Genomic DNA, 23611 nt, shown 5'->3' with positions numbered 1-23611 from the left:
CAAGTTCATACACGTTTTTATGTGCATTTTTTTTGAATAGGATGTTTTAGTGAAACAATCTTTTTCCACAATTTATGTTGCAGTCCAAGCCTTAGTTATGTTTCAAACCCCGGTTGAAGACCTCTGGGCGGCGCCCACCCCTCGTGTACGACTGTGTACATCGTATCGTACACACCCATCCCATCGTCCCGAACCAAAACAAAAACAAAAGCAACTCTCGTCGTATAACAACACGCCGCTCATCGTACGAGGGGTCTGGTGTGGTGTGCGTGAGGACAAGAACCGGCGGTCGGGTCGGCTCGCCTACTTCGCGGGGTGGTGAACCAGCGACTCGTCAATCCATCGGCGACAGTCGAGCGAAGTGGACGTGCTTTTTTCGGAGTTGTATTTTTGGAAGGCGTTTGTTATTGAGCAGCAGCAGCAGCAACTACTTTGTACATCTCTGTCTCTTTTGCTCTTTCGTGGGTCGTGCTAAATTGTGTGAAGAAGGGTGGAGTAGAGAGTGAAGAGTGCGGAGTGTGCGGCGGTATTACGCAGTATATTCCAAAGTGTGATACAAAGTTGCGGTTGATTCTTTTTTTTCTGTAAAGTGAGAATATAGAATAAACTTTGATTAGAGGTGACATCGCGCGGACACAAGCCGGATTTCCCAGGGAGTTCGAGCAGGACTAGAATATCTGCGATCGATTCTGTCTACGCTTCGGGATTGATCCGATCCGGCGACCGGCCTCTGAATTTCAAGGCCGGAGGACATTTTGTTTTTGTGCGGCGGCTCTTTTGGGCTAAAATAAATATTTTACAAAATAAAGTTTGGGAGTTTTTTGAACTATTCCGAGTAGAGGGTAAAAGTTGGACATTGGCTCGAAAGGTCTAGAACTTTCGCAACCGGGAGTCGAAGAGCGGTGGAGTTTAAAATAGACCCCGGGAGGTTTGCGTCTGTGTATTGTTCCGGCGACGCGCCGCTGTCGTTGTGTGCGTGAATTTACCCCTCCCGGCCAGCAGACCTGCTCCGACCAGCTGCAAGACCACCAACAACAACCTCAATCAGCGGCTAGAGTAGCGAAGGTTGACGACACGATGATGGAGGTCGAGAAGATGCCGAACGGCGACCATGCCCTGAACGGAGCCGGGCTCAACGGGCACCACAGCGAGAACTCGTCGAGTCCCGTTGGAAGCCCCAAGGCCAACGGATCTCCGGCCGGTGCCGGAGACGGCTTGATGAAAAAACCGATTGCCATACTGGACGACAAGCAGAAGAAACGGGTCCGCAAGCTGTCCCGGTCCAACAGCAAGGACGGGGTCCTCGGCGTGGCCGGAACGCCCAACTTTGTGGCGCCACACCGCAAATGGAAGAACAGCCGGCGGTCGCGCAACGGCACCGGCCGAGGTCTGCCCAAGAAGGGTGGGGCTGGCGGCAAGGGTGTCTGGGGTAAGCTCGGCTCGGAGCTCGAAGAGCTGGACGAGGAGCTGGACCAGAACGATCCGAACTTTGACCTGGACGCGTACAACAGCCGGCGCAACATCGAGCTGAAGGAGGTCGTGCCGGAGATTACGGTCGAGGAGTTTACCAAAAAGGTCGGGTCGATCCTGCTCGAGTACTACGAGCACGGGGACACGCACGAGGTGGCGGACAGTTTGGACGACATGATGAGCGCCGAGCGGCGGGCGCTCGTTCCGAAGGTGGCCGTGGAGATGGCCTTTGAGCACAAGCAGTCCCAGCGGGAACTGACGTCGGTGCTGATCTCAGATCTCTACGGCCGCACCATCACCAGCCGGGATATTTGCAAGGGTAGGTTGTTTGCTGGATTTTTTCATTTATACACCCACACGTGAAAAGTGCATCAGAATATGTCATGTAGCTTTTGATGCACTTTTTGACAGTGTTTCTGCCAAACAGTTTGCCGTTCTCACCAATACACCCACGTTTTTCCGCTGAAATCAGCCTACATAAGAAGTTGTCGCGGCAATGAAAACAGTATGAAAATCAAAAATCTTCAGTTAGATTCAAGTCTGAAACAAACAAAAATAAATGCATTCTCAAATTTTGAATTTATAAAATTTGTTTAAATTTGCTAAATTTCCAAAATGTTTGATTTTTCTTGTTTTTTGATTCATCAGATAAATTTTACTCTTCAACCTTCAAAGAGATCCGGAGAAATGACCCTCAACACTGGAAATTCATATTTTTGCCGATTTATAGTAATATTTTTTTTAACATACATGATTTATTATCTGGGTGCAGAATAGTGGTTCGCAAAGCGGCCTCAATTTAGAACTGTCAAAGCGGAACCAATTTACTGTTCGCAAAATGATACCTAGAAGTGGCAAGTATTGTAATCAATCTTATAATTATTTTGTCAGGAATAAAAAAGTCGATGAAGCTTTTGAGGTATTCGAAGTCAACAAATCTTAAGAAAAAGGTGGAAGATTGGCATAATTCATCGCTAAGATTTCAATAAGCGCTATTTCTCAAGCAAAAACTATTTTATGACGCTTTTTGAAATGTAAGCGACGAGTTATCAATAACTATGAATGACACCAGCGACAAAATATTGAATAATCTTACTCCGATATTATCACTGCGCTCTACGATACATAATCTCGGAACTTCCATTCAATTGCTCTTCTAATTCACAAAATTCCACCCTTTTTTGACGCATTTTTTCATCCAGAGGAAAACAAAAAAAAATCCTTTTATGGACGCCCATCGTTTAGTCAACGGACAAAAAAAGCGCGAAGCACTTAATTTTTCAGCGAAAACTTTAACATCAACTGATCCAAAATGTTTCAAAACAAGTCACTTCAAACGCAAAAAAATATGTCACGCTTGAGCTTGAACATAGCCTTCCACTTTGTTTATGTTTACAGTTGTAGTGTAGTTGTAGTAGTGCGGAGCAGTGGGGAGCATTCGAAAATCACGTTACCCATTCTGTCTTTTCAGCATCCAGTTTATTATTTGTGTGGTTTAAAATTAGAAAATAGTTTTTCTTATCATTTTTTAACTATGTTTATTCAAATTTCTCAACGAAAAATAAATAATCAAAACCTAACCGTTGATTTAGAAAAATGGATAATTTTCTATATCAGCGATTACTTTTGATTATTTTATTTAAAAAAAAATTCTAGTTCACTAGAAAATTGTTAAAGTTTCAACATGCTCAAAATATCAGCTCTAACTTTTCAAAAGGATGGAAAAATTAAAATTACGTGTTTATGAAACCCATAGAAGATTAGTTAAAACGAAAATTTACTCCAGATTGTTCTAAAACAACCTTCATCTAAAATGTTTCACTGATCTATCATAGGGAGAGATATTGAAAGGAGATAGAGGCGCTTCACTATCTTGCGTGATATATTTTGATATTTGAGAGAAGGTCACTGAATGCTAAATTGGAGCCTAACATTTCAAAAGGGCACATAACTTTTGTAAACAATAGTGTATCCCTTTCACTCAAATGACAGTTTACATAAGGTGTGAAAGGGACACACTCTTGTTTAAAAAAAGTGATGTGCCCTAATGAAATGGCAAGCACGAATTTTTACAGAGAAACAATGCAAACAAAAATAATTAAAACCTTTCAGTGTGATTTTAATGTTATTTTTGAGAGATTTTTGTCATCAAGTTTCATCTCGTCTTACTTTCGTCGGAGTTAAAAATAAAATAGCGAACAACGATGGAAAAATCATCATCAAAAGAAAATCTTTGGACGTGGACGAAGGGAGCATGGCTCTCCTCTCTCGCGCACGAAAGATCGGTAAAAGGAGTCAAAAAAATCATCATCTTGATTATTCGGCGGAACATCTTTTTCACTACTACACTTGCAAGTGTAACGTCACACGTCGAATATGACCTGTCACATTTTGCGGATGGGCAATGTGTGTAAACAAAGTGAAATAAATGATTTTAAGTGGTGGTGCTGACAAGGAAATTCACAAAAAATCATCAGCAGAATTATTTTCTTGGAGAATTTCGAGTGCGATTTTCTTTTGAGTGATTCGCCTCCTCTCTCTTTCGCGGGTGAAGAAAGTTCGCAAGCGAAAATGTTTTTTTTGCGATTATTCCATCCCTGCTAGCGATTTATCGAAATTTTGAGAAAATTCCATCAATCGTCTGTGTTGTTAAAAAATCAAGTTTTGAGAACTGTCACTTTTTACGCGGTGCTCACACACACTACCATATTCATAAAGTTGAGTAGTTTGTGTGAACACCGTGTAAAAGGAGTGTCAAACTTAACATAAACGCAGTTTATTTGACAACAATTGATTTGTAATGCAATTCGACGATATGCCTTACAAGCTGCGATGCTACGGAAAGGTTCATTTTACAATTCATCAAAAATTCAAAATCCAAAAACGGTTTTCGGTGACCTGAACCACTGTTCCACTAACCCATAACACCTTCCGTCCAGGTTTCGACACGTTGCTGGCAAACATGCCGGACCTGATCCTGGACACGCCCGAGGCGCCCCACATCCTGGGCAACTTTATCGCCCGGGCCGTTGCCGACGACTGCATCCCGCCCAAGTTCGCGTTCGACGTGGAAGCCCGCCCGGACGCGGCCACGCTGAGCGCGCCGGCCCGGGAAGCGCTGACGCGCGCTAGCGGCCTGCTCTCGCTGCACCAGGGCTGGGGCCACCTGGACGACGTGTGGGGCGTCGGAGGGGCGCTCCGACCCGTGAAGACGCTTACCCGCCAGATGGCGATCCTGCTGCAGGAGTACCTGCTGTCGCGTGATCTCGAGGAGGCCCAGCGCTCGATCAAGGAGCTGGAGGTGCCTCATTTCCACCACGAGCTGATCTACGAGGTACGGTTTCGGTGCAGCTCGAAAAAAGAGAGGTTAGGGTTAACGTTTGTTCTTTATTTCTCCCCTCTCGGCTCTCGGGAACACAGGCCATCGTAATGATGCTCGAGGCGCTCAGCGAACCCACCGAGGAGGCCATCTGCGCGCTGTTCAAATCGCTGGACGATACCTGCCTCGTGACGCCGGAACAGATGGAGCAGGGCTTCCGGCGGGTGTACGAGGACATGACTGATATCGTGCTGGACATTCCGCTGGCGTACTCCATTCTGGATCGGTTCGTGCAGCGCTGCCAGCGCGCTGACTTCCTGAACGAGGCCGTCATCAAGGATCTGCCGTCGAGGTGAGTTTGAACAGGGGTTGAAGGGGGGGGTCTCTTTCGGGAGTGGCGCTTAAACCGTCTCACTTAACCATCGAACTTCCTGTATTATGTTGTTGAAAAGGGTGGGATTTAACCTCATTTTTTTACGCTCATCCAATGTCCAAAAAGTCCAAACCGTACAAAAATCCAAAATTCAATTTTTCAATAATTTCTACAATTTTAAAATATTTTGATTTCTTTTCTGATTTCTTATTTCTATTATTTTAAATTATTTAGAAACTTAAATTTCCAAAATTAAACAAAAAAGTTCACAAAAATTTAGCAGCATAAAAATTTAAAAATAAAATTAAAACTTTACCAAAATTTTTAAAACCGATTTTTTATAAATTTATTTTTAAATTTTTCAATAAATTTCTAGAATTTAAGAAATTTAGATTTTTAAGCTATTAAATTTCCAAATTTTAAGAATTTTTAGATCTGCTGTCAAAAATGTTCAATTTTAAAATTTTAAGAATTTAAAGAATTTTAAAATTTTAAGAAGTGTTAAAAATTTTAAGAATTTTAAGAATTTTAAAAATTTTAAGAATTTTAAGAATTTTAAGAATTTTAAGAATTTTAAGAATTTCAAGAATTTTAAGAATTTTAAGAATTTTAAGAAATTTAAGAATTTTAAGAATTTTAAGAATTTTAAGAATTGTAAGAATTGTAAGAATTTTAAGAATTTTAAGAATTTTAAGAATTTTAAGAATTTTAAGAATTTTAAGAATTTTAAGAATTTTAAGAATTTTAAGAATTTTAAGAATTTTAAGAATTTTAAGAATTTTAAGAATTTTAAGAATTTTAAGAATTTTAAGAATTTTAAGAATTTTAAGAATTTTAAGAATTTTAAGAATTTTAAGAATTTTAAGAATTTTAAGAATTTTAAGAATTTTAAGAATTTTAAGAATTTTAAGAATTTTAAGAATTTTAAGAATTTTAAGAATTTTAAGAATTTTAAGAATTTTAAGAATTTTAAGAATTTTAAGAATTTTAAGAATTTTAAGAATTTTAAGAATTTTAAGAATTTTAAGAATTTTAAGAATTTTAAGAATTTTAAAAATTTTAAAAATTCTAAGAATTTTAAGAATTTTAAGAAATTTAAAAATTTTAAGAATTTTAAGAATTTTAAGAATTTTAAGAATTTTAAGAATTTTAAGAATTTTAAGAATTTTAAGAATTTTAAGAATTTTAAGAATTTTAAGAATTTTAAGAATTTTAAGAATTTTAAGAATTTTAAGAATTTTAAGAATTTTAAGAATTTTAAGAATTTTAGAAATTTTAAGAATTTTAAGAATTTTAAAAATTTTAAGAATTTTAAAAATTTTAAGAATTTTAAGAATTTTAAGAGTTTTAGAATTTTTAAGAATTTTAAGAATTTTAAGAATTTTAAGAATTTTAAGAATTTTAAGAATTTTAAGAATTTTAAGAATTTTAAGAATTTTAAGAATTTTAAGAATTTTAAGAATTTATAAAATGTAAAGAATTTTAAGAATTTTAAGATTTTTAAAAATTTTAAGAATTTTAAGAATTTGAAGAATTTTAAGAATTTTAAGAAGTTTAAGAATTTTAAGAATTTTAAGAATTTTAAGAATTTTAAGAATTTCAAGAATTTTAAGAATTTTAAGAATTTTAAGAATTTTAAGAATTTTAAGAATTTTAAGAATTTTATGAATTTTAAGAATTTTAAGAATTTTAAGAATTTTAAGAATATTAAGAATTTTAAGAATTTTAAGAATTTTAAGAATTTTAAGAATTTTAAGAATTTTAAGAATTTTAAGAATTTTAAGTATTTTAAGAATTTTAAGAATTGTAAACTGTAAAATATTGAAGAATTTTTGAATTTTAGAGTTTTGTTGTAATTTTTAAACGGTTGAGTGTTTAAACCTTTTTTTATGATTTGATTTGTTTTTATTTGAATGATTTTTTTTAATTTGCATTTTTTTTGTGATTTTGTGAATTTTTGAACCCTAATTTTTTTATGTTTTTGAATTTTGCTTTTTTTTAGTTTAAGATTGATTTAATTTTAAGTCTCTAATTTCATTTTTTTGATTTTTTGAAGTTTTTATTTTGTTTACTTTTTGATTGGGTTTGAGCAGGCTTTGCTTTGCAAAGACTCAAACCAAGCAGAGTCTGTTGTTTGTTTTGACAAGAATCTATCCCAAACCGGCTCCAAATACCACGAGGTAACATTTCCCATCAAACCTACTCTCGCCCCCTCGCAAGTTCTCTTCCAACCTGACTTCCTGCTTACTCACTCAACGAGGCGGCGTGCTCGAATCAAAATAACAATTAAACCGGTTCGTGCCGCGCCACTACCAAAACATAATCGAACAACAACAACAACAAAGACTCGACCGTCGGGGGTGCTCGCGCGAGTTAGTTGTTCAAAAATAGAACAAAACTTGATACACGGTACGGAGAGTACGAAAACAACTTCAGGTCGACGCCGCGCCCCAAATTGGGGTTTGTTTTCGAATCGTGTGGACTAAGATTGCGTCAAATTTATGATCCTGTGGTGACGATTTAGTCATTTAAGCACAGACAAATGGACGTTACTCGTTATTTAAGCATCTTGATACTAGCGCAATCTGGTGGACGTTTTTTGAAACACAAACTGTCAAAATTCCAACCTGCTTGTCTGTGATCAACAAAGTGAAGTAATATTTGCTCTGTTGTTTATTTGTTTTTTTGCTACAGCAAGTGGCTCAGCAAACAGGCAAGATTGCGGTGAAAGGTGCACTGGATGACATTGAACCGCTGCTGACTGCATTATTGTCTCGAGATTCTCGCAGTTACGAGCAGAACATTGTATTGGTTGGGGGTGTGTACTAGCTGGTTGGCAAGCCGGCCGGCCGGCGACTTGCATTCTAATGTGCATCACTCTAAAGGTAGACATCTCGCGCGCACTTCGAATGCTTAATTAGCGATTATTTATAGTTGGGGTTTTTTTTCTTGACCGCGGTTGAGAGGTGCGTTGGCACTTGAAGACTTGGACAGTGCAACTGCACTGTTGGATGATGTTCAACGTTGTGGTGGTTGGCTTTACAGCTTGAAACGACCTAAATTTTGCGGGGTTCAGTGAATTGCCTTGATCTGAACTCGGCTCGGATGTGGTTGAGCTAAGCAGTATTAGAAATCTCTAGAAAAAATAACATTGGATTGAATTATGTATAGTTTTTTTCGTTTGACTCACTTGTTTGCAAAGCAAGTTAAGAGAAACAATTTATTTTGTTGCAACCTCATTAACAACCTTTTAACAATAGCTTGTTTAATTGTTTACCACGGATTGTCTAACTATTCTTGGAAATCTCTTGAAATATTTATTGTAAACTTTTGAAAGTTTCACAAAAGAACTAAAATTAAACTAGTACTTGATAGAAATTAGACATAGCCGTTTTCTATTCGTTACAAGAATACTTGACATAGTTCATCCACACGTCCTTCAAATTTTCAAATCGGAAAAAACAATGAAACTTTGTTTTGTTTTAGAGAAAAACGCAAATACCTAAGTGTTAGAGGTCACAGATTTCATGCTTTGTTTTATATTTTTATCGGCTAAAAGTATTACAAAAGAATGTGTGGTTGTATGCTCAACCGATCCAATATCCAATAGGCCGGCTACGAAATTATTGGAAAGTAGAATTTGTCTCTAGCTTAGTTTCTGCTGATACAACTTATCTCAGTTGACGTTTGCGAATGGAGCTTGTACGAGCTTTCCGGTAAAAATATTTTCGAGACTGAAAAATCAAGTCTGTCATATAGAAATTGCCAAAAACCATCAAAAAACCTATTTTTTGACATTTAACTTCACAAGGATTGAACTTAGGACAATGGTCAATATGGAGACTTTTATGTAAAATTGTCTGCCGAATCGACTCTCGTGCTCGGTTTTTGAAAATTTTGAGGTTTATAGCACCGTTTTTAAAAAAAAAAACAGTTTCAGTAAATTATTTTTGTATTTTTTTAGGTGAGTTGCTCCATCCTGCATTTTTCGTGAGTCTTTTTGTAACATCTTAGGCTATTTTACAAAAAATTTGAACGAAAAAAAATCGTGGGCTCACCTTCAAATTTGACTTTTAAACTTAAAAATCAAAAAATCTCATAAAAGTGGCGTGTATTTTTCTTTCAGTGTATTTTTTTCAGAAAGCTCGTCCAATTTCCTACAAGTTTGTCTTTGACCACTTTTTGATATGATGCAACGGCTTCGAGATACAGCAATATTTAAATTACGAAATACAAAAATATTCAAAACACTTACACCCTTCTCAAATGTCATTATCGAGTGTAACTGGCTCCATGTACACAAAAATTGCTTATATATGCCTAGGATAACATGTCTTCTGTTGGGCCTCGTGGCGCGGTGGTTAGCGGTTTCGGCTGCCGATCCCTAAGTTGCTATGGGGCGCGGGTTCGATTCCCGCCTTATCCTCCTGGCCTTCTATCGGATGGGGAAGTAAAACGTCGGTCCATTTGCGTAAAAGAGGTTTTGGGTGACTCACCACACATAACCTTCGGACGCCAGAAGCAGAAACTTGCAACAGAGACCACAAAAGACCCGGGGGTCGTTAAAGTGGATTGCTTTTTTTTTTTTAACATGTCTTCAAAGTTTCATTGAAATCGGAGAGGGTCGGGTACAACCGATTCCCTATTTGACATGGAATTGCTCTATTGAAAATTGAAAATGATTTAACCATTTGATTGTAATAAGCATTTTAAGTAAAACATTTTTTGGATGCTTTTTGGACTTAAAGGATGTATTTTGGAGACATCGCTGAACTTATTTTGAACCCACCCTCTGATTGGTTGAAATTTTGACAACTCGAATTGCGGCGTGCGGCGGCAACACGCACACTTACTCGGTTTGATAAACCAAAGGCGTGCAGATTACAATTCAAAGCATTTTTTGTAAATTGATCGAGAACTGATCGAAAAATTGATTTGTTTACAACTAGCGTTAAGGATCTTTTCAAAACTAACCCAAGATTTTTTAAATTAGATTCATACGACTTTTTCAAAAACCACTCGTAAGCAATGTTGACAGCTCCTGTCACGGTGACAGCTGACGATTTAATGAACTAGGCCCTTTAGGTTTTTCAATCGTTTCCACTTCAATTCCAACAGGGTAGCCAGTTTGCATTTTTTGAAGCAGAAATTAAAAATATATGCAGCTAAATTGGTGATAATGATGTTAAGACAAAAATAAATCAACAGCAGTTTAAATTTTGGGATATTTTGCATTTTTATCGTCATCAATTTGCATTTTTATCGTTTAAAAAACATATTTTCATTGTTTCTGTTAATTTGCTTTTTAAAGCTTAGATTTCTTTCAAATAATTACAGTAAAGAAACGCAATTCAAAATATTAAATTAAAAATTTTCAATTAATTTCAATGAAATATCTAAATAAATTGATAAACAACACTGGCAACACCTTGTTATACATGTGTTGGTGATAGCCTTGAACCGACGGCAAAGTAGCTCCAAAAACTGATCCAACGCGGCTGATTTGAAAAAAATAATTTGATTTGAGATTTTTCCGATAATAGATAAGTTGTTTCAATGGTTTTAGACCTAATCGATGTGCTAGGAAAATGGTAGGAAATACGAATGGCATTGGAAAAAGTGGCTGAAAAAGCGGAAATAATCAAAAATGTTAACATTTTTGGAAGAGGTAAGCTACAAAACGATCCTGCTTACACTTTCTGTTGGTTGGATTCCGTAAATTCGTACTTTAAAAGCCTGAACTACCTCGATTGATAAAAATAGGTCCAAAATAGGTACTAGGTCCAATATAGGGTCATATACCCTATTTTTAATCCAAATTGTTTTGAATTTTCTTAACTTTCTGATTTTTGTATATTTGAATATTTGATTTTTAAATTTTGAAATGACATATTTTTTAAATTGTAGTGTTTTAATTTTGTTATCCTGTTGCATTTCTAAATTTGGCTATTTTTAGTTTTTGAATAAAAATTCTTGGGTTTTTTTCAAGGTGTTAAATCACTACAATTACAAAAACAACGAAAAAAATATTAACGCTTGAGAATTCATGTTAAGTCAAGAAGTATATTTTTTTGCATTTAAATTTGAAAAAAAAAAGTTTCACATAATTTTTATAATTAAATTGTTTAAAGTTGTTTATAAAATTCTAAAAAAAACTCTTTCTTTCTGAGTTCTGAGTGTTAATCGAAATGAATTATCAAAAAAAAAATTTTTTCCTTAGAGCTCTATTTCTGATGCGGAGTCAATCCAGAAAAATGAAAAGTGTTTCACGTTACGAAAACACAACAAGTTACGAACCTACATAAGTTAGCAATTTGCATCAAAAATTTTCAGTACCGACCAAGGTTTCATTGAAGAAAGATCTATGAAACTTTGTTGCTCACACAGTTTGAAATATTGAAGGCCTCAGTTTGTGATGTCTGGTCATACTGGTCATGTCTGTAACATAACCACCTTCAACTTTTTCTCATCAAGTCCTGGATTTATTTTTTCATCTATTTCTGAATATGCAATTGAAAAAAAAAACGTGAAAAACGTGTTTTTGACGTAGCTAAAATTTCCAAATTTTGAAAAAACACCTGCGTCGCAGATGATTTCCTGCACAAGCCAGGAGTGTTCGCTACGGGTTTGACCTTCCTTCCAGAACATTTCCATCACACCGCGTCTCAGCGCGAACGATTTCTTCCTCTTTCATCAGAGGCGGCTGTGTCTTTTCACGTACCTACGCCCATAAAAAGTTTGCTTTTGATTCTTTTTTCTTCTACCCTCAACCACAACACAACTCAGCGATTCCTGATGGTGGTTGTGCGGTCGACCAAGAGTGTTATCTCGTTGTTTTTTTTCTTTGCATGTTTTTTCTTCCTTTCTTTCAAAACGAAGAAAAGTAAGAACCCTTGCGAAGAAAGCGATAAAAATTTAAGTAATCGCTCATATGGCGAAAATAAGAAGAAAATGTGTGCCTACTGAGATGAGTAAACCCGCAGACAGTGTAGATTGAATTTATAAATACTTGCGTTGTTTGTAAATATCTAATTGGAACTGTAAACAAGTGTTTACGGCAATCTACTGGTTGAAAGTGAAGAGAGTCACTTGAAAACACACGTTTATCAGTGTTATAAAACTGATATGATTAAACAATAGCCTGTCCCATTTTGAGGTCATGTCGAGGAATTTCAGGTGCTCACTTCTTAAATGATAGATTATGATGTTAGGAACAATGTTTTCTTAGACAAGAAAAAATAATAAAATACTTTCTCGCACCCCCTAGTCGATTTACTGAAAAAAGTCACTTTTTTGAACAAATTTTCTAAAATCGCTTGGAATCAATACAAAAACTGTTTCGATCAGGTGTGTATTATCTTCAAACGATAGGTTTTTGTCCATAGATTAAGATGCACTATCAATATTGGACCAAAATTTAAGTTTTTGGACTCTCCCAGGCGGATTTGTGTCGAAAAAATCGCATTTTTTCGAAACTTTTTTCAGAAATGTTCATTTAATTTAGGGTAGCCTATTTTTCCCAGTAAAACCAATACATGCAGCTTGTAGGAAATTTCATGGCGAACATTTTTCCCTCTGAGAAAATGCAATTTCGACACTCCAGAGCCGAGATATTTGAGTTTTAGTGAGGAAAAAAGTGCCAATTTTCAAAATTTCTCAGAATTCAGAAGCAAGGCCTACTAATTACACGATGTAGCAAGCATATGTCTCAAAGGTCAAGGTATGCTTTTTTATAGTAATTTTGGCGGCTGAATCCAAATCTGAAATCAAATTTCGTGTAAACAGTGATGTTTTGGAGCTACACCCTTTTGGAATGTTATTTGCGTGTTTAAGAGGCAGTTTTTGTAAATATTACTCGGTTTGTTCTAGAGGTCGTATCGAGGTGCTCCGATTTGGATGAGATGAGATGAGATGAGGGAAGTGGGGTAAAACGGGCATTGAAGTTTGAAGTTTCCAAGGATTTCGAATATGACAAAATTGAGACTAAAAAGTGCCGCTATGGATGCTGTAGGGACAATAACTAACGTTGTAAAATGTTTTTTATAGAAAAATCGAAAAACTATGAGAAAAACTGCGATTGGCCAAAAAGTTATTACCGTAGGATTATAGTCCATGAAATTCCCTAACTTTTGAGCTAAAAGAGTATGGGTGTTGGAGGCTGTTGCAAAAAGATTTTGAGGTTTTAAAAAAATCCATTTTTAACAGTAATTTTTTTTTTTTTTCATCATCCCGGTACGAGAATCGAACTCACGACCTCTGGATTGGAAACCCAGCACGCCGCTAGTCGAAACCCATCCCCTACCGGTCAGTATTCCCAGTGAGTATATTTACTCTTTTAAGGGATCTGACTTTGCCGAGCCAGACAGGAATCGAACCCATCACCTTCCGCTTACGAGGCGAAACCCGCAAAAGCTATGAGAAAAAGTTAAACTAATCCTGGATGTCTATGGCTCATTTTGAAGTGCTTCTAAAGACCTTTCGAATGCATCTAAGAGTGTTTTGAAATGATGAAGTTTTACTAAAATGCGAGCAATTTTAAGATTTTTTATGTTTTTGGATCTCAAACTTCAATGCCCGTTTTACCCCACTTCCCTTTGTCGTAGAGGGCTCATATTTGGCATGAGTTCATCTCATGTATAGACAAACAAACGCTGAAAGTTTCATCCAAATCGGAGCACCTCGATACGACCTCTAGAACAAACCGAGTAATATTTACAAAAACTGCCTCTTAAACACGCAAATAACATTCCAAAAGGGTGTAGCTCCAAAACATCACTGTTTACACGAAATTTGATTTCAGATTTGGATTCAGCCGCCAAAATTACTATAAAAAAGCATACCTTGACCTTTGAGACATATGCTTGCTACATCGTGTAATTAGTAGGCCTTGCTTCTGAATTCTGAGAAATTTTGAAAATTGGCACTTTTTTCCTCACTAAAACTCAAATATCTCGGCTCTGGAGTGTCGAAATTGCATTTTCTCAGAGGGAAAAATGTTCGCCATGAAATTTCCTACAAGCTGCATGTATTGGTTTTACTGGGAAAAATAGGCTACCCTAAATTAAATGAACATTTCTGAAAAAAGTTTCGAAAAAATGCGATTTTTTCGACACAAATCCGCCTGGGAGAGTCCAAAAACTTAAATTTTGGTCCAATATTGATAGTGCATCTTAATCTATGGACAAAAACCTATCGTTTGAAGATAATACACACCTGATCGAAACAGTTTTTGTATTGATTCCAAGCGATTTTAGAAAATTTGTTCAAAAAAGTGACTTTTTTCAGTAAATCGACTAGGGGGTGCGAGAAAGTATTTTATTATTTTTTCTTGTCTAAGAAAACATTGTTCCTAACATCATAATCTATCATTTAAGAAGTGAGCACCTGAAATTCCTCGACATGACCTCAAAATGGGACAGGCTATTAAACAAACTCAGGTGCTGCGCACCGAAGGCTAGACATTTCCAGATTGTTCTATTCAAAACGTGGAACACGTAATAGGAGGACACCTTGACAGAACTGTCAGATCAAAATTGTTGTCCATAATTTCTAGATGGTTCGACTATTTTGTATTGAAAATTTGTTTCATCACCCTAAAAAACAAATTTTCACTTAAAATAAACAAACTAGTTATTCAAAAATCGTCTGATACTCCCAAACTGATGTGCGCAAACTCCTTTCAGTCGTGTTTTGCAACGCCAAGTATGATAATAATATTTTGATTTTCGGGTGGAAATTTCTATACAGAAAGACATTAAACGTCGTGTTTGTATTAGTTGAAACACCTGGCAGCACTCATACTACGCTACCGAAAACGCACACTCTTGCGCAATTTGTGCCGGCGGCTGCACCAACACCATCGCAGCAAGCCGGTAAAATACATGCAAAGAACGCGATATTCGACTTCACGCACACACCCCCAAAAGTGCGCGTTTGTTATGCATAGAAAAGGGCGAACAGAGCGGACGTGAAGAAAATGCGTCTTAGCCAAAATAAAAAGTAATCGCGCGACAAAAACAAAAACAAGCAACCATGCTGCTGCGCTGCTCCCCCAACTTCCTAACCTCACCTCACCACCGACCATGCGCAACCTTTTGCACGTAGGCCATGGATTTCTTTTTGAAACGAAAATCCACGTGGCCGTCCAAGATTCACTCCTTTCGAGATTTAGTTTATTTTGACACCCAGCCTACTACGCGCCTACGTGATTTCTTGCACGTGGAGTAGAAAAAAAAACAGCGTGGCCAGCATAACCGAACAAAATAAAATAAAAAGGGGGAAGTGAAGTGGTGTGGGCAATGTTTTGAGCGTAAATTTATCTTCTAAGCTTTCAAGGTCGTGGCGCCGCACCTCACAAAAAACAGAGCGTTGTTTTCGGTACTTTTCCATTGTTTGGCAATCGCCTTTGGATCACTTTTGAACGATTGGGAATGTGAGACGGTAATTAGTTGTTTGTTGTTTTTTCGATTCGGCTGGGATTGTTTTTGTTTACGACATTTGGGAACACACCTCGCCGAATGATGCAATCTGAGAAAATATTGATCGGATGTTGTGAGGTTGAGCAGTGGAACGTGTTGCTTCTGGTTTGCAAATCATTTCAATAACGTCATGATTCGAAATCCGGACACTTAGTAGCATATCATTTTTGTTATAGCTGGCAAAAAATCATGTAATAAGTTGGAAATGTAGAAAAAAGCTGCTAAAAGCTGATTCGAAATCCGGACACTTTTGCTTCGAATTCCGGACACTCGATTTTGCTTATGAACCGCACAAATTTGGACTGAAATGTTAGTGAATGGCAATCTTTAGGTCTCAAATAAGCTGTTAACATCAAAACAATCGATATTTTATATAAGAATTTGATAGAATGTAAGGAATTTAAAACCATAAATATTTGCTTTGCCTTCCCGGTGAATCGTACGCCTATGAAATATTTCAGTGAAATGTTTCACATCTTTGGTAAACTTATAATTTTATTTTATATAATTATTTTGGCATTAACTACAGTGTTCAAACAAACTTTAAATGACAGTTGATGTTAGAAATCATCAAATAACTCGGTTTTGACATTCATAATGCGAACTTATATCCAAATAATTTATAAAACAAGACAAGGTTGCTGGGTTTCGAAGCGTCCGAATCATGCCGTTATAACTCTGAAAAACTTATGTATAAATCACAGAAACAACTTTTTATGCTTTATTATATATTTATCTTAAATAAACTATACAAATCTTCACTAAATTTGGATTTAAAAAAATATATTTCGAAACAAAATGTAGGGCATTTTTTATTATTCAACTCAAAAATCTAAATACACGCTCAGTTTTTTATGCCGAACTTCGGCAGAATTCTGCCGAAAACAGAACAACTGAGCGCTCGGCAGAGAGTTCGGCAGAAAATTCATCTGCCGAAGTCTCGGCAAAAATAATTTTGACAGCCAGCTTTTTTGTGCCGAAAATCTCGGCATCCCTGAAACGAATTCAACCGAAAATCTCGGCATTTATCATAATAAAACCAAATCGAGATTCTCGCAATTAATTTAAAGCTTTAAAACAATATGCATGCATGCTTTTTTATATTTATTGCTCTTTTTATGTATAATCTAATACAATCTGAACCAGAATGAATCCTATACTTCTACCAAGCACCATCGTCATGCATTTCCTTGGTAAAAGCTGCAAATGAAAGACCCTTTAGATATTATTTTTCCTAACAGATGTTATTAAAAATGTTTACCTTTCAAGTAGAAATCCAAGCAGAAATCCTGTAGAAATTCAAGTATAAATCCCGATTTATCCAAAGTTCCGGAACTTAGTTCAGTGAGCACTACTCATATCGAAAACAAATATGGCTACCTCAACATCTAACCGAACAGCTCGGCACTTTCTAGCAAATTTGACAGTTGAATTGCCGAACTCGGTAGATTTTGGACATGCCGAGATTTTCGTTAAATTTAACTGACGAACTTCGGCATTTTGCTTAGATCTGCCGAACTATCGGTTAAATTTAACCGAGAATATTGGAACAATGAATTTTCTGCCGAGATTTCGGCAGAATATCACTTTGCCGAGCACGTTCGGCAGATATTTCTGCCGAAGTCGAATCTTCATTCTGAGTGTGTAAGTTTCGCTGAATTGCATTTATTTTATCTTTTACCTTTTATTAAATTCATATCAAAGCAAAATCTAACCATCTTGTCCTTCTTTAATGATTTCGATAATTTGAATTTTCTGCGACATTTTGCCCAGTTGAAAATATTTTTAAAATTTTCATCTCACTTTCCAAAAACAAAATTAAAAAATAGCCAAAATAATGTAACCAGTAACGAAATTTTCAAAATTCTATTCAAAACTAAAACAAAAAACAGAAAAGGTGGTATTTTTCAACATCAACGGGTTTCATCGACCCAAATAATCAAATATCGTGAAAAGTAACAGGACTCAGATAAAATTAGTCAGTCTTGTTCAGTCAATTTTAACAAGTTTTGGGTGTAAAAGCCAACATTTATAAAAAATAAACATTTATATATATTAATATGAGAATAACCGGAATCAAACACAGCTAAAAAAGTAGTAATCCAGCTGCGTGTAAAAAGCCTCGGTGCAAAATAAATATTGCATAATTTTATGCAATTTTATGTGATTTTACACTCTGAAATATGCAGCCCAGCAGTATGGGAAACCTACTTGACCAAAATGTCAAGCTCATATATGCATTTATCCTTACAATTTTTCATCGGTCTGGTGGCCAAGTGGGCTAAGGCGCCAGTCCTTACTGTTGGTGCTGGGTTTGAATCCCGTCGGCTGCGACTTTTTTTTTGTGTTTGCGAAAATTGTACATGCTGTGTGTAATATTAAGTGTTTATTTTGACGAAGGTGATGTGCATTTTACAGTCGGATTTTTTGCTGTGTACATGCAAAAAAAAAAATCACGTTCACAGCTTAGAGATATGAACTTTAATAAAATTACTTTTGATTAATGATTATTTGTCGTTTAAGTCACATTGTGAGAAAACCTCATGTTTTTTCATGAAATGTTATTAACAAATTTCGTTTTTGAGCGAGCAAAATAAAAATTTCAAAAATATATGCCTTCTTGTTTGTAATCATAGTAGCCCATGTTTTATGTCAAAAGCGCTTGTATACTAAGAATTTTGAAAATTCGACGCTTTTTGTTCACTAAAATGCAAATATGTCAGATTTGCGTGGACATAAATTGAATGTTAAAAAAAGCAAAATGATCTCTGTAAAATTTCCTATAAGCTGAATGCATTAGTTTTGGCTGCAAAATTTTTAAGCTCGTTTTCGGGAGTGATTTTTGAAATTTTTTAGCTGAAAAATACAAATTTTTCTCCCTAAAACGCCCTGCCATGCCTAAACACAAGCTTTTATGGACTATGTCTGTACAAGAATTTATTCAGGGGACATTAAATTATAACTTGAAGCCCAAGGCGACCAAATTTGAATAACTTTAGTATGATTGTTACGCGCATTTCTGAAAAATACTCGAAAAATGCAATTTTTTCATTCAGGCTCCACGCGCGAGTTGTAAACCATTTTTGAGTTTTTTTTTGTTGTATGAAAATTGTTCCTGACATCCTAATCTATCATTCTAGGGGTGAGCACCAAAGACAATTTTTCATTTTTTTGGGACGGCCTAATATACAGTCTAGACTTGGACTGTACTTATTTTTACACAGTTTGTAAAAGTCAAACTGTTTGAACTAATGAAGAAACTAAATTCAAAAATAACTTTAGCAACTTGTTGAATGTCAGTCAGGGACATGCTTAGGTTGCCCTACTTAACATGTCTTCACTCCTACAAGCAAATTGTTTTGTCTAGTAGGCAGGCATATTAGCTTTAGTTGCTACATTTCTCTTCCTTCTGAATGGAGACAGTATCTACATCCATATAGAAAAAAAAAACTCTACTCGGTGCAACAGAATCTCCAAAGTTGTTGCATTCCTCCACGTTGCCACGTTTTCTGCAGTGACCGGTTTCCATGGACCGGCCTGGTCTGGTTCCATGCAGTGTGCATAATACTCCCCCCCTCGGTGCTCCCCTTTTCCACGCCAGGATCTCTGCCCCGTGACTTTAAAACCGGGCCCCTGCAAGCCCTCTCAAACACACCCATATTACTGTATTTTGTTGCAGTCGTGCTTGATTGTCGCACGTACCGTGTTTTGACGTTTCAAGAAAAAACGTTGGTGAATGTCTCCAACTCCAAGCGAAACTTATTTGGGGATTCCGTGGAGGTTTTCCCTTATCCCTTTAAAAAAGTGGAGCGTCCGGCAATGGACGGCTGTCGTTGTTTTGGGGATTCGATCAATTGGGTCCTAAAATGAAGCTCAGATTGCTGATATTATTGTTGACAGCGATAAAGCTTATTTTTCTGAGTAGAATGACCCTTTGTACGACCACAAAGAGTTTAAAATGGATTTTTAAATCAATTTTGAAAAATTTACCTCGCGGTCCTTCTTGACAGAAAAGCTCCTACTTGACAGCTCGTTCCAAGGGGACCATAGTTGATCCATCGAAAAAATGTTGTCTTGTCAATTTTTTTTGCATTGAAATGAAAAAAAGTGATCAGAAATGGTTTTTAATCGTGTTTTTTACCGTTGTACATAAAAATTGACATAGGGCTTTATTACCCAATTCTCCGAGATTTAGCCGATATGCGTCCGCACAGCACGGCATCGAAAAATTTTGCGAAACTCGATGGGCTGAAGATTGTTTATCGGCACAATTTACTGCCACTGGCTCGCGCGCGATGTGGTTCTTCCAGTTGTTTGGTGGAAAGAAGAACTCGAATAAGTATTGGTGGCAAAGATTGCGAGTTGCGACGACGACGACCATAATGCGATTTGTGTCTTTTTCTTTTTACTGCGTTGTTTGTTATTGTGCGGCGAAAACAGCCGGCTTATGACCGACCGGGGCTGGGCTTTTGCGCATTTGAAAGTGCCAATGTTGTGAACACAGGTTTGTTTTCGTTTCGATTGATTTTATATTGTATATTTTTTCAAATAAAGTTAACGACAGTTTCGTTAATTGAATACATTTTCTCAATAATTTAAGCAAAAAATAGTAAACAAGTCATTCAGCTTTGATAGTCCCAGCCTCAGCTCATAGAAATTGTCATTGCTTTGCAAGACTTGAACTGAAGCATTTTGGATGGTGATCTGTCACTTTACCGCTGCGCTATGGCGACTTCATGCAAGTGGGAGGCAGAAGCCAAATGCACGAACTGGCAATCTGCCAAAGTGACGGGCAATGGAATCACGCAGCCATGCCAGATATACAGATAAATCAATATTTGACAGATTTTTAGATCCCAAGAATCACAAAAATCTGTGTATACAGATTTTTAAAAATTGATTTTATTTAAAAATTTCATCAATTTAGTATTTAAATTATGCTTCAATATGATTAAAAAGCTTAAATCTGCTGTTAAAATTTTGTAAATGTCTTGTATGTCTTCGAATTTGACATGATACAGATAAAATACAGATTTTTTAAAAAGAAAATACAGATAAACAGATCCCATTAAATAATCTGGCATCGTTGGAATCACGTTGTATGGCAAATCCGGGGGGATGGCAACCCTATTCCGACCAAAGCAAACTGACAACAGTCGAAATTAGTGCGGTTGTCAAATGAGAGCCCACATCAAAAGCACTAGCTGTCAAATTTTCCGCAATTTAGACGATAAATTCCTGAAAAAACACGTGAATTGTGTTGCTGATAACTAATTCTATCATATTCTTGTAGATTCCATCCCAATTTTGGCTGAAAATTCATATCGAAAAAAGGGATTTTACTGTTTACCTTTTTTTGCTTTTTTTCTTTTGGTCGACAAAACAGTGCGCCCGTACACTCAGAATCGGCATTACACATTTTCCAATTTGCTTTTACACATTTGCATGGGACTTTTGAGTTCAACCAGGATAACACACTTTGTGTAACCATAGTAATATGTATAATACTTATTGTCAGTGTTTGTTTTCTGAACTTCCAAGATGGCGTCTTCTTCGCTACCCCCTGGGCAAATCAGAGTAGGGGGAGAGGGGGTAATATGCACCCCCTAAGGGAAAACTGTGATTTCTCAACCATTACAGCATAACTGTGGAAGAATTTTGTTCGATGTTCTGAAACAACTATTATTCTTCGTCATCCAAGTGAAAAAAGTCTTTAAAAACCTCAAAATTGTTCAAAAATATCAAATTTCTAAAAACATTTTTGATTCATTTCAAACGACCATGCGGGGCAATATGCACCGCAACATTGGGGCAAAATGCACTACAACAACGGGGCAAAATGCACCACAACATGGGGCAAAATGCACCGGGTAAAATCAGTTTTCACTAGTCACCACTAGATGACACCGCTGTTTCTACTAAGGAGCTTCACAGCGGTGCATTATGCCCCGAACACGCTTTTTGCAGAAAATTTAATAAAAAATGCATTTTTTGATGTTTTTGGACTCAATTATCTACAGAATAATGAAGATTATGGCAAAAACTATTTACCTCAACACTTACATTATCAATAAATGATTTTTATATTGTCCAAAAATCATAATGAAAGTGCAAAAAAAATTAGATGAAAACACAACATTTTAAAGTTTTGCAAATAACTTGAGCTGTTTTTATACTGCGATGCTCAAATTTTTCCAGCATGGTTCAGCAATGTTAAGCTTCCAATTTCTATGATTTTTCCCCGGAAAATTCTTCCAAATACCGAGAAAAGCAGGGGGTGCATTTTGCCCCGGGGGTGCATATTACCCCCTCTCCCCCTACTATTGTTAAATTGATTTGGTTAACCGCGGTGGATTTTCTTGAAATAATTCGAACTGTCAAAAATCCACCAAAGCATCTACCGGTGGATACTTTTCTACCACAGTTTTTTGTGAGATCAATGTGGTACCTAGATGCTTTGGTGGTTTTTTGACAGTTCGAATTGTTTCAAGAAAATCCACCGCGGTTAACCAAATCAAATTAACATTAGTACTCAGCTGTCATTCAGTGTCAGAACATGGTTGTCGCATTGGATGACAATGTTTCTTGGTATAGTCGTAGCTTTTATTTATTACATTGCCTTTTTGGTTTGGCAAGATTAAGTTAAAAAAAATGTTTTGTTTAAAATAAACTAGGGGAACAGCACCTAATTCCAGCGTGCCTCTAATGTTGGCAGGTCATAACTTTAATAAATAGCTCAATAAGAAGTGAGCAAGCAAGTTTCTATCAAGAGTTTTGTAAAATTAGTTGTTTAAAAAGTGAAAATCAGTAAATTGGATGGAGTTAGCAGCGAGTGCCTAACCTGCCAAACATACGAGAATTTCCCCTACAGCTCGATATAAAAACTTTTTCGAGGAATAATAAAACAAAACAGGTTGCCAGTGTGTTACCAACAACATCGTAGCCAATTTCGTGTCTCTAACCGGCTCTGTTTATCCAACCGAACTGTGTTGATTAGCGAGGACCAAAAGCAAAAATGACTCACGAAATATCTGTCGTTTTTAGATTGCCCAAAAGGTTGGTAAACAACAAACGGGATATTTAACACACATGCACACTCCTGCTAAAAAAAACCGAGTTCCTCTCCTCGGTCGGAGTGAGTTGTTTTCGGGGTTATGCAATAATTCACCCTTTTTTCGCCGGTTGTTTTCGTCTTGAAATTCGCAGTTTTTCGTGCGATGGTTGTTGGTGAGAGCAAGCAGCAAGTAAAAATATAATATAACAACAACACACACACTGCCATGCCACACCGGTTGTTTTGAAACCGGCAAGCAAGGAAGTGTGTTATTATGTGGGCAAGTGGAGAAGCGAATCGAGAAGACCGGAACATAACCGGTTTTTTTCGCTTACTTTGTTGTTGTTTGCTCGAATTTTTGAACATTTTGAGATTGGAAAATTGTACACCAATCAACAAAACTTTTGCGCAGGTTAAACTCCAAGGGAACTTGGTGTCCCCATAAACACATCTAGAGTTTTTTTTAGAAAAGGTCTTATAAGCTATTGTGTTTCATATGTTTATAGAACCTATTAACCCTCTACAACCCAACCCCGCCTTTAGACGGGCTTCGATTTGAAAAATCGCCAAGAATCCATTTTTAAACCAATTTTTGATCTTTAAAATGTATTGGAAAGAAAAACTCTTATAATTTTAGAAAATTTATGGGTTGGAAGTTTTACTTGTTTTATGTGACTTTGCCAATGTTTTTAAAAATGTCATTTTTTTAGAGGTCAACTTTGGCAGTGTTTTTTACTAACATTTCTTATATTTTAAGTTAACAGAAGTATGCAGTAATTTTTCTAGTGCCCCAGACTATGCCTCTACGCATTTATTTACAATTTAAATGATAATGGTGCCATTTTATAGCAGAAAATGTGAAAAACATGCAAAAAATTGAAAAAGTTACTGTAAAAACATGAAAAAATTAGATAGGC

At 36.4% G+C, this 23611-nt stretch overlaps 1 protein-coding gene and 1 long non-coding RNA gene across 2 annotated transcripts in view; one reads left to right on the top strand and one right to left on the bottom strand.

Moving 5' to 3' along the window:
- Nucleotides 1-325: 325 nt before the first annotated feature.
- LOC120418104 (programmed cell death protein 4) overlaps nt 326-23611 on the top strand; it is a 33188-nt gene continuing 9902 nt past the window's right edge. Inside the window, exons 1-3 of the mRNA XM_039580374.2 lie at nt 326-1789; nt 4410-4804; nt 4891-5141. Of these exons, the coding sequence (XP_039436308.1) occupies nt 1078-1789; nt 4410-4804; nt 4891-5141 (1358 nt within the window). The 5' untranslated portion in view covers nt 326-1077. The remainder of the gene's footprint in view (nt 1790-4409; nt 4805-4890; nt 5142-23611) is intronic.
- Nucleotides 16542-20887, bottom strand: LOC120418105 (uncharacterized). The gene is made up of 2 exons (XR_005605556.2): nt 16902-20887; nt 16542-16840 (listed from the first exon to the last, which is right to left on the bottom strand). It is a non-coding gene; the product is annotated as an uncharacterized LOC120418105 (long non-coding RNA).

Source organism: Culex pipiens, chromosome 1 (assembly GCF_016801865.2).
Source record: "Culex pipiens pallens isolate TS chromosome 1, TS_CPP_V2, whole genome shotgun sequence".
NCBI lineage: Eukaryota > Metazoa > Arthropoda > Insecta > Diptera > Culicidae > Culex > Culex pipiens.
This window is presented reverse-complemented; position numbering and strand designations above follow the sequence as displayed.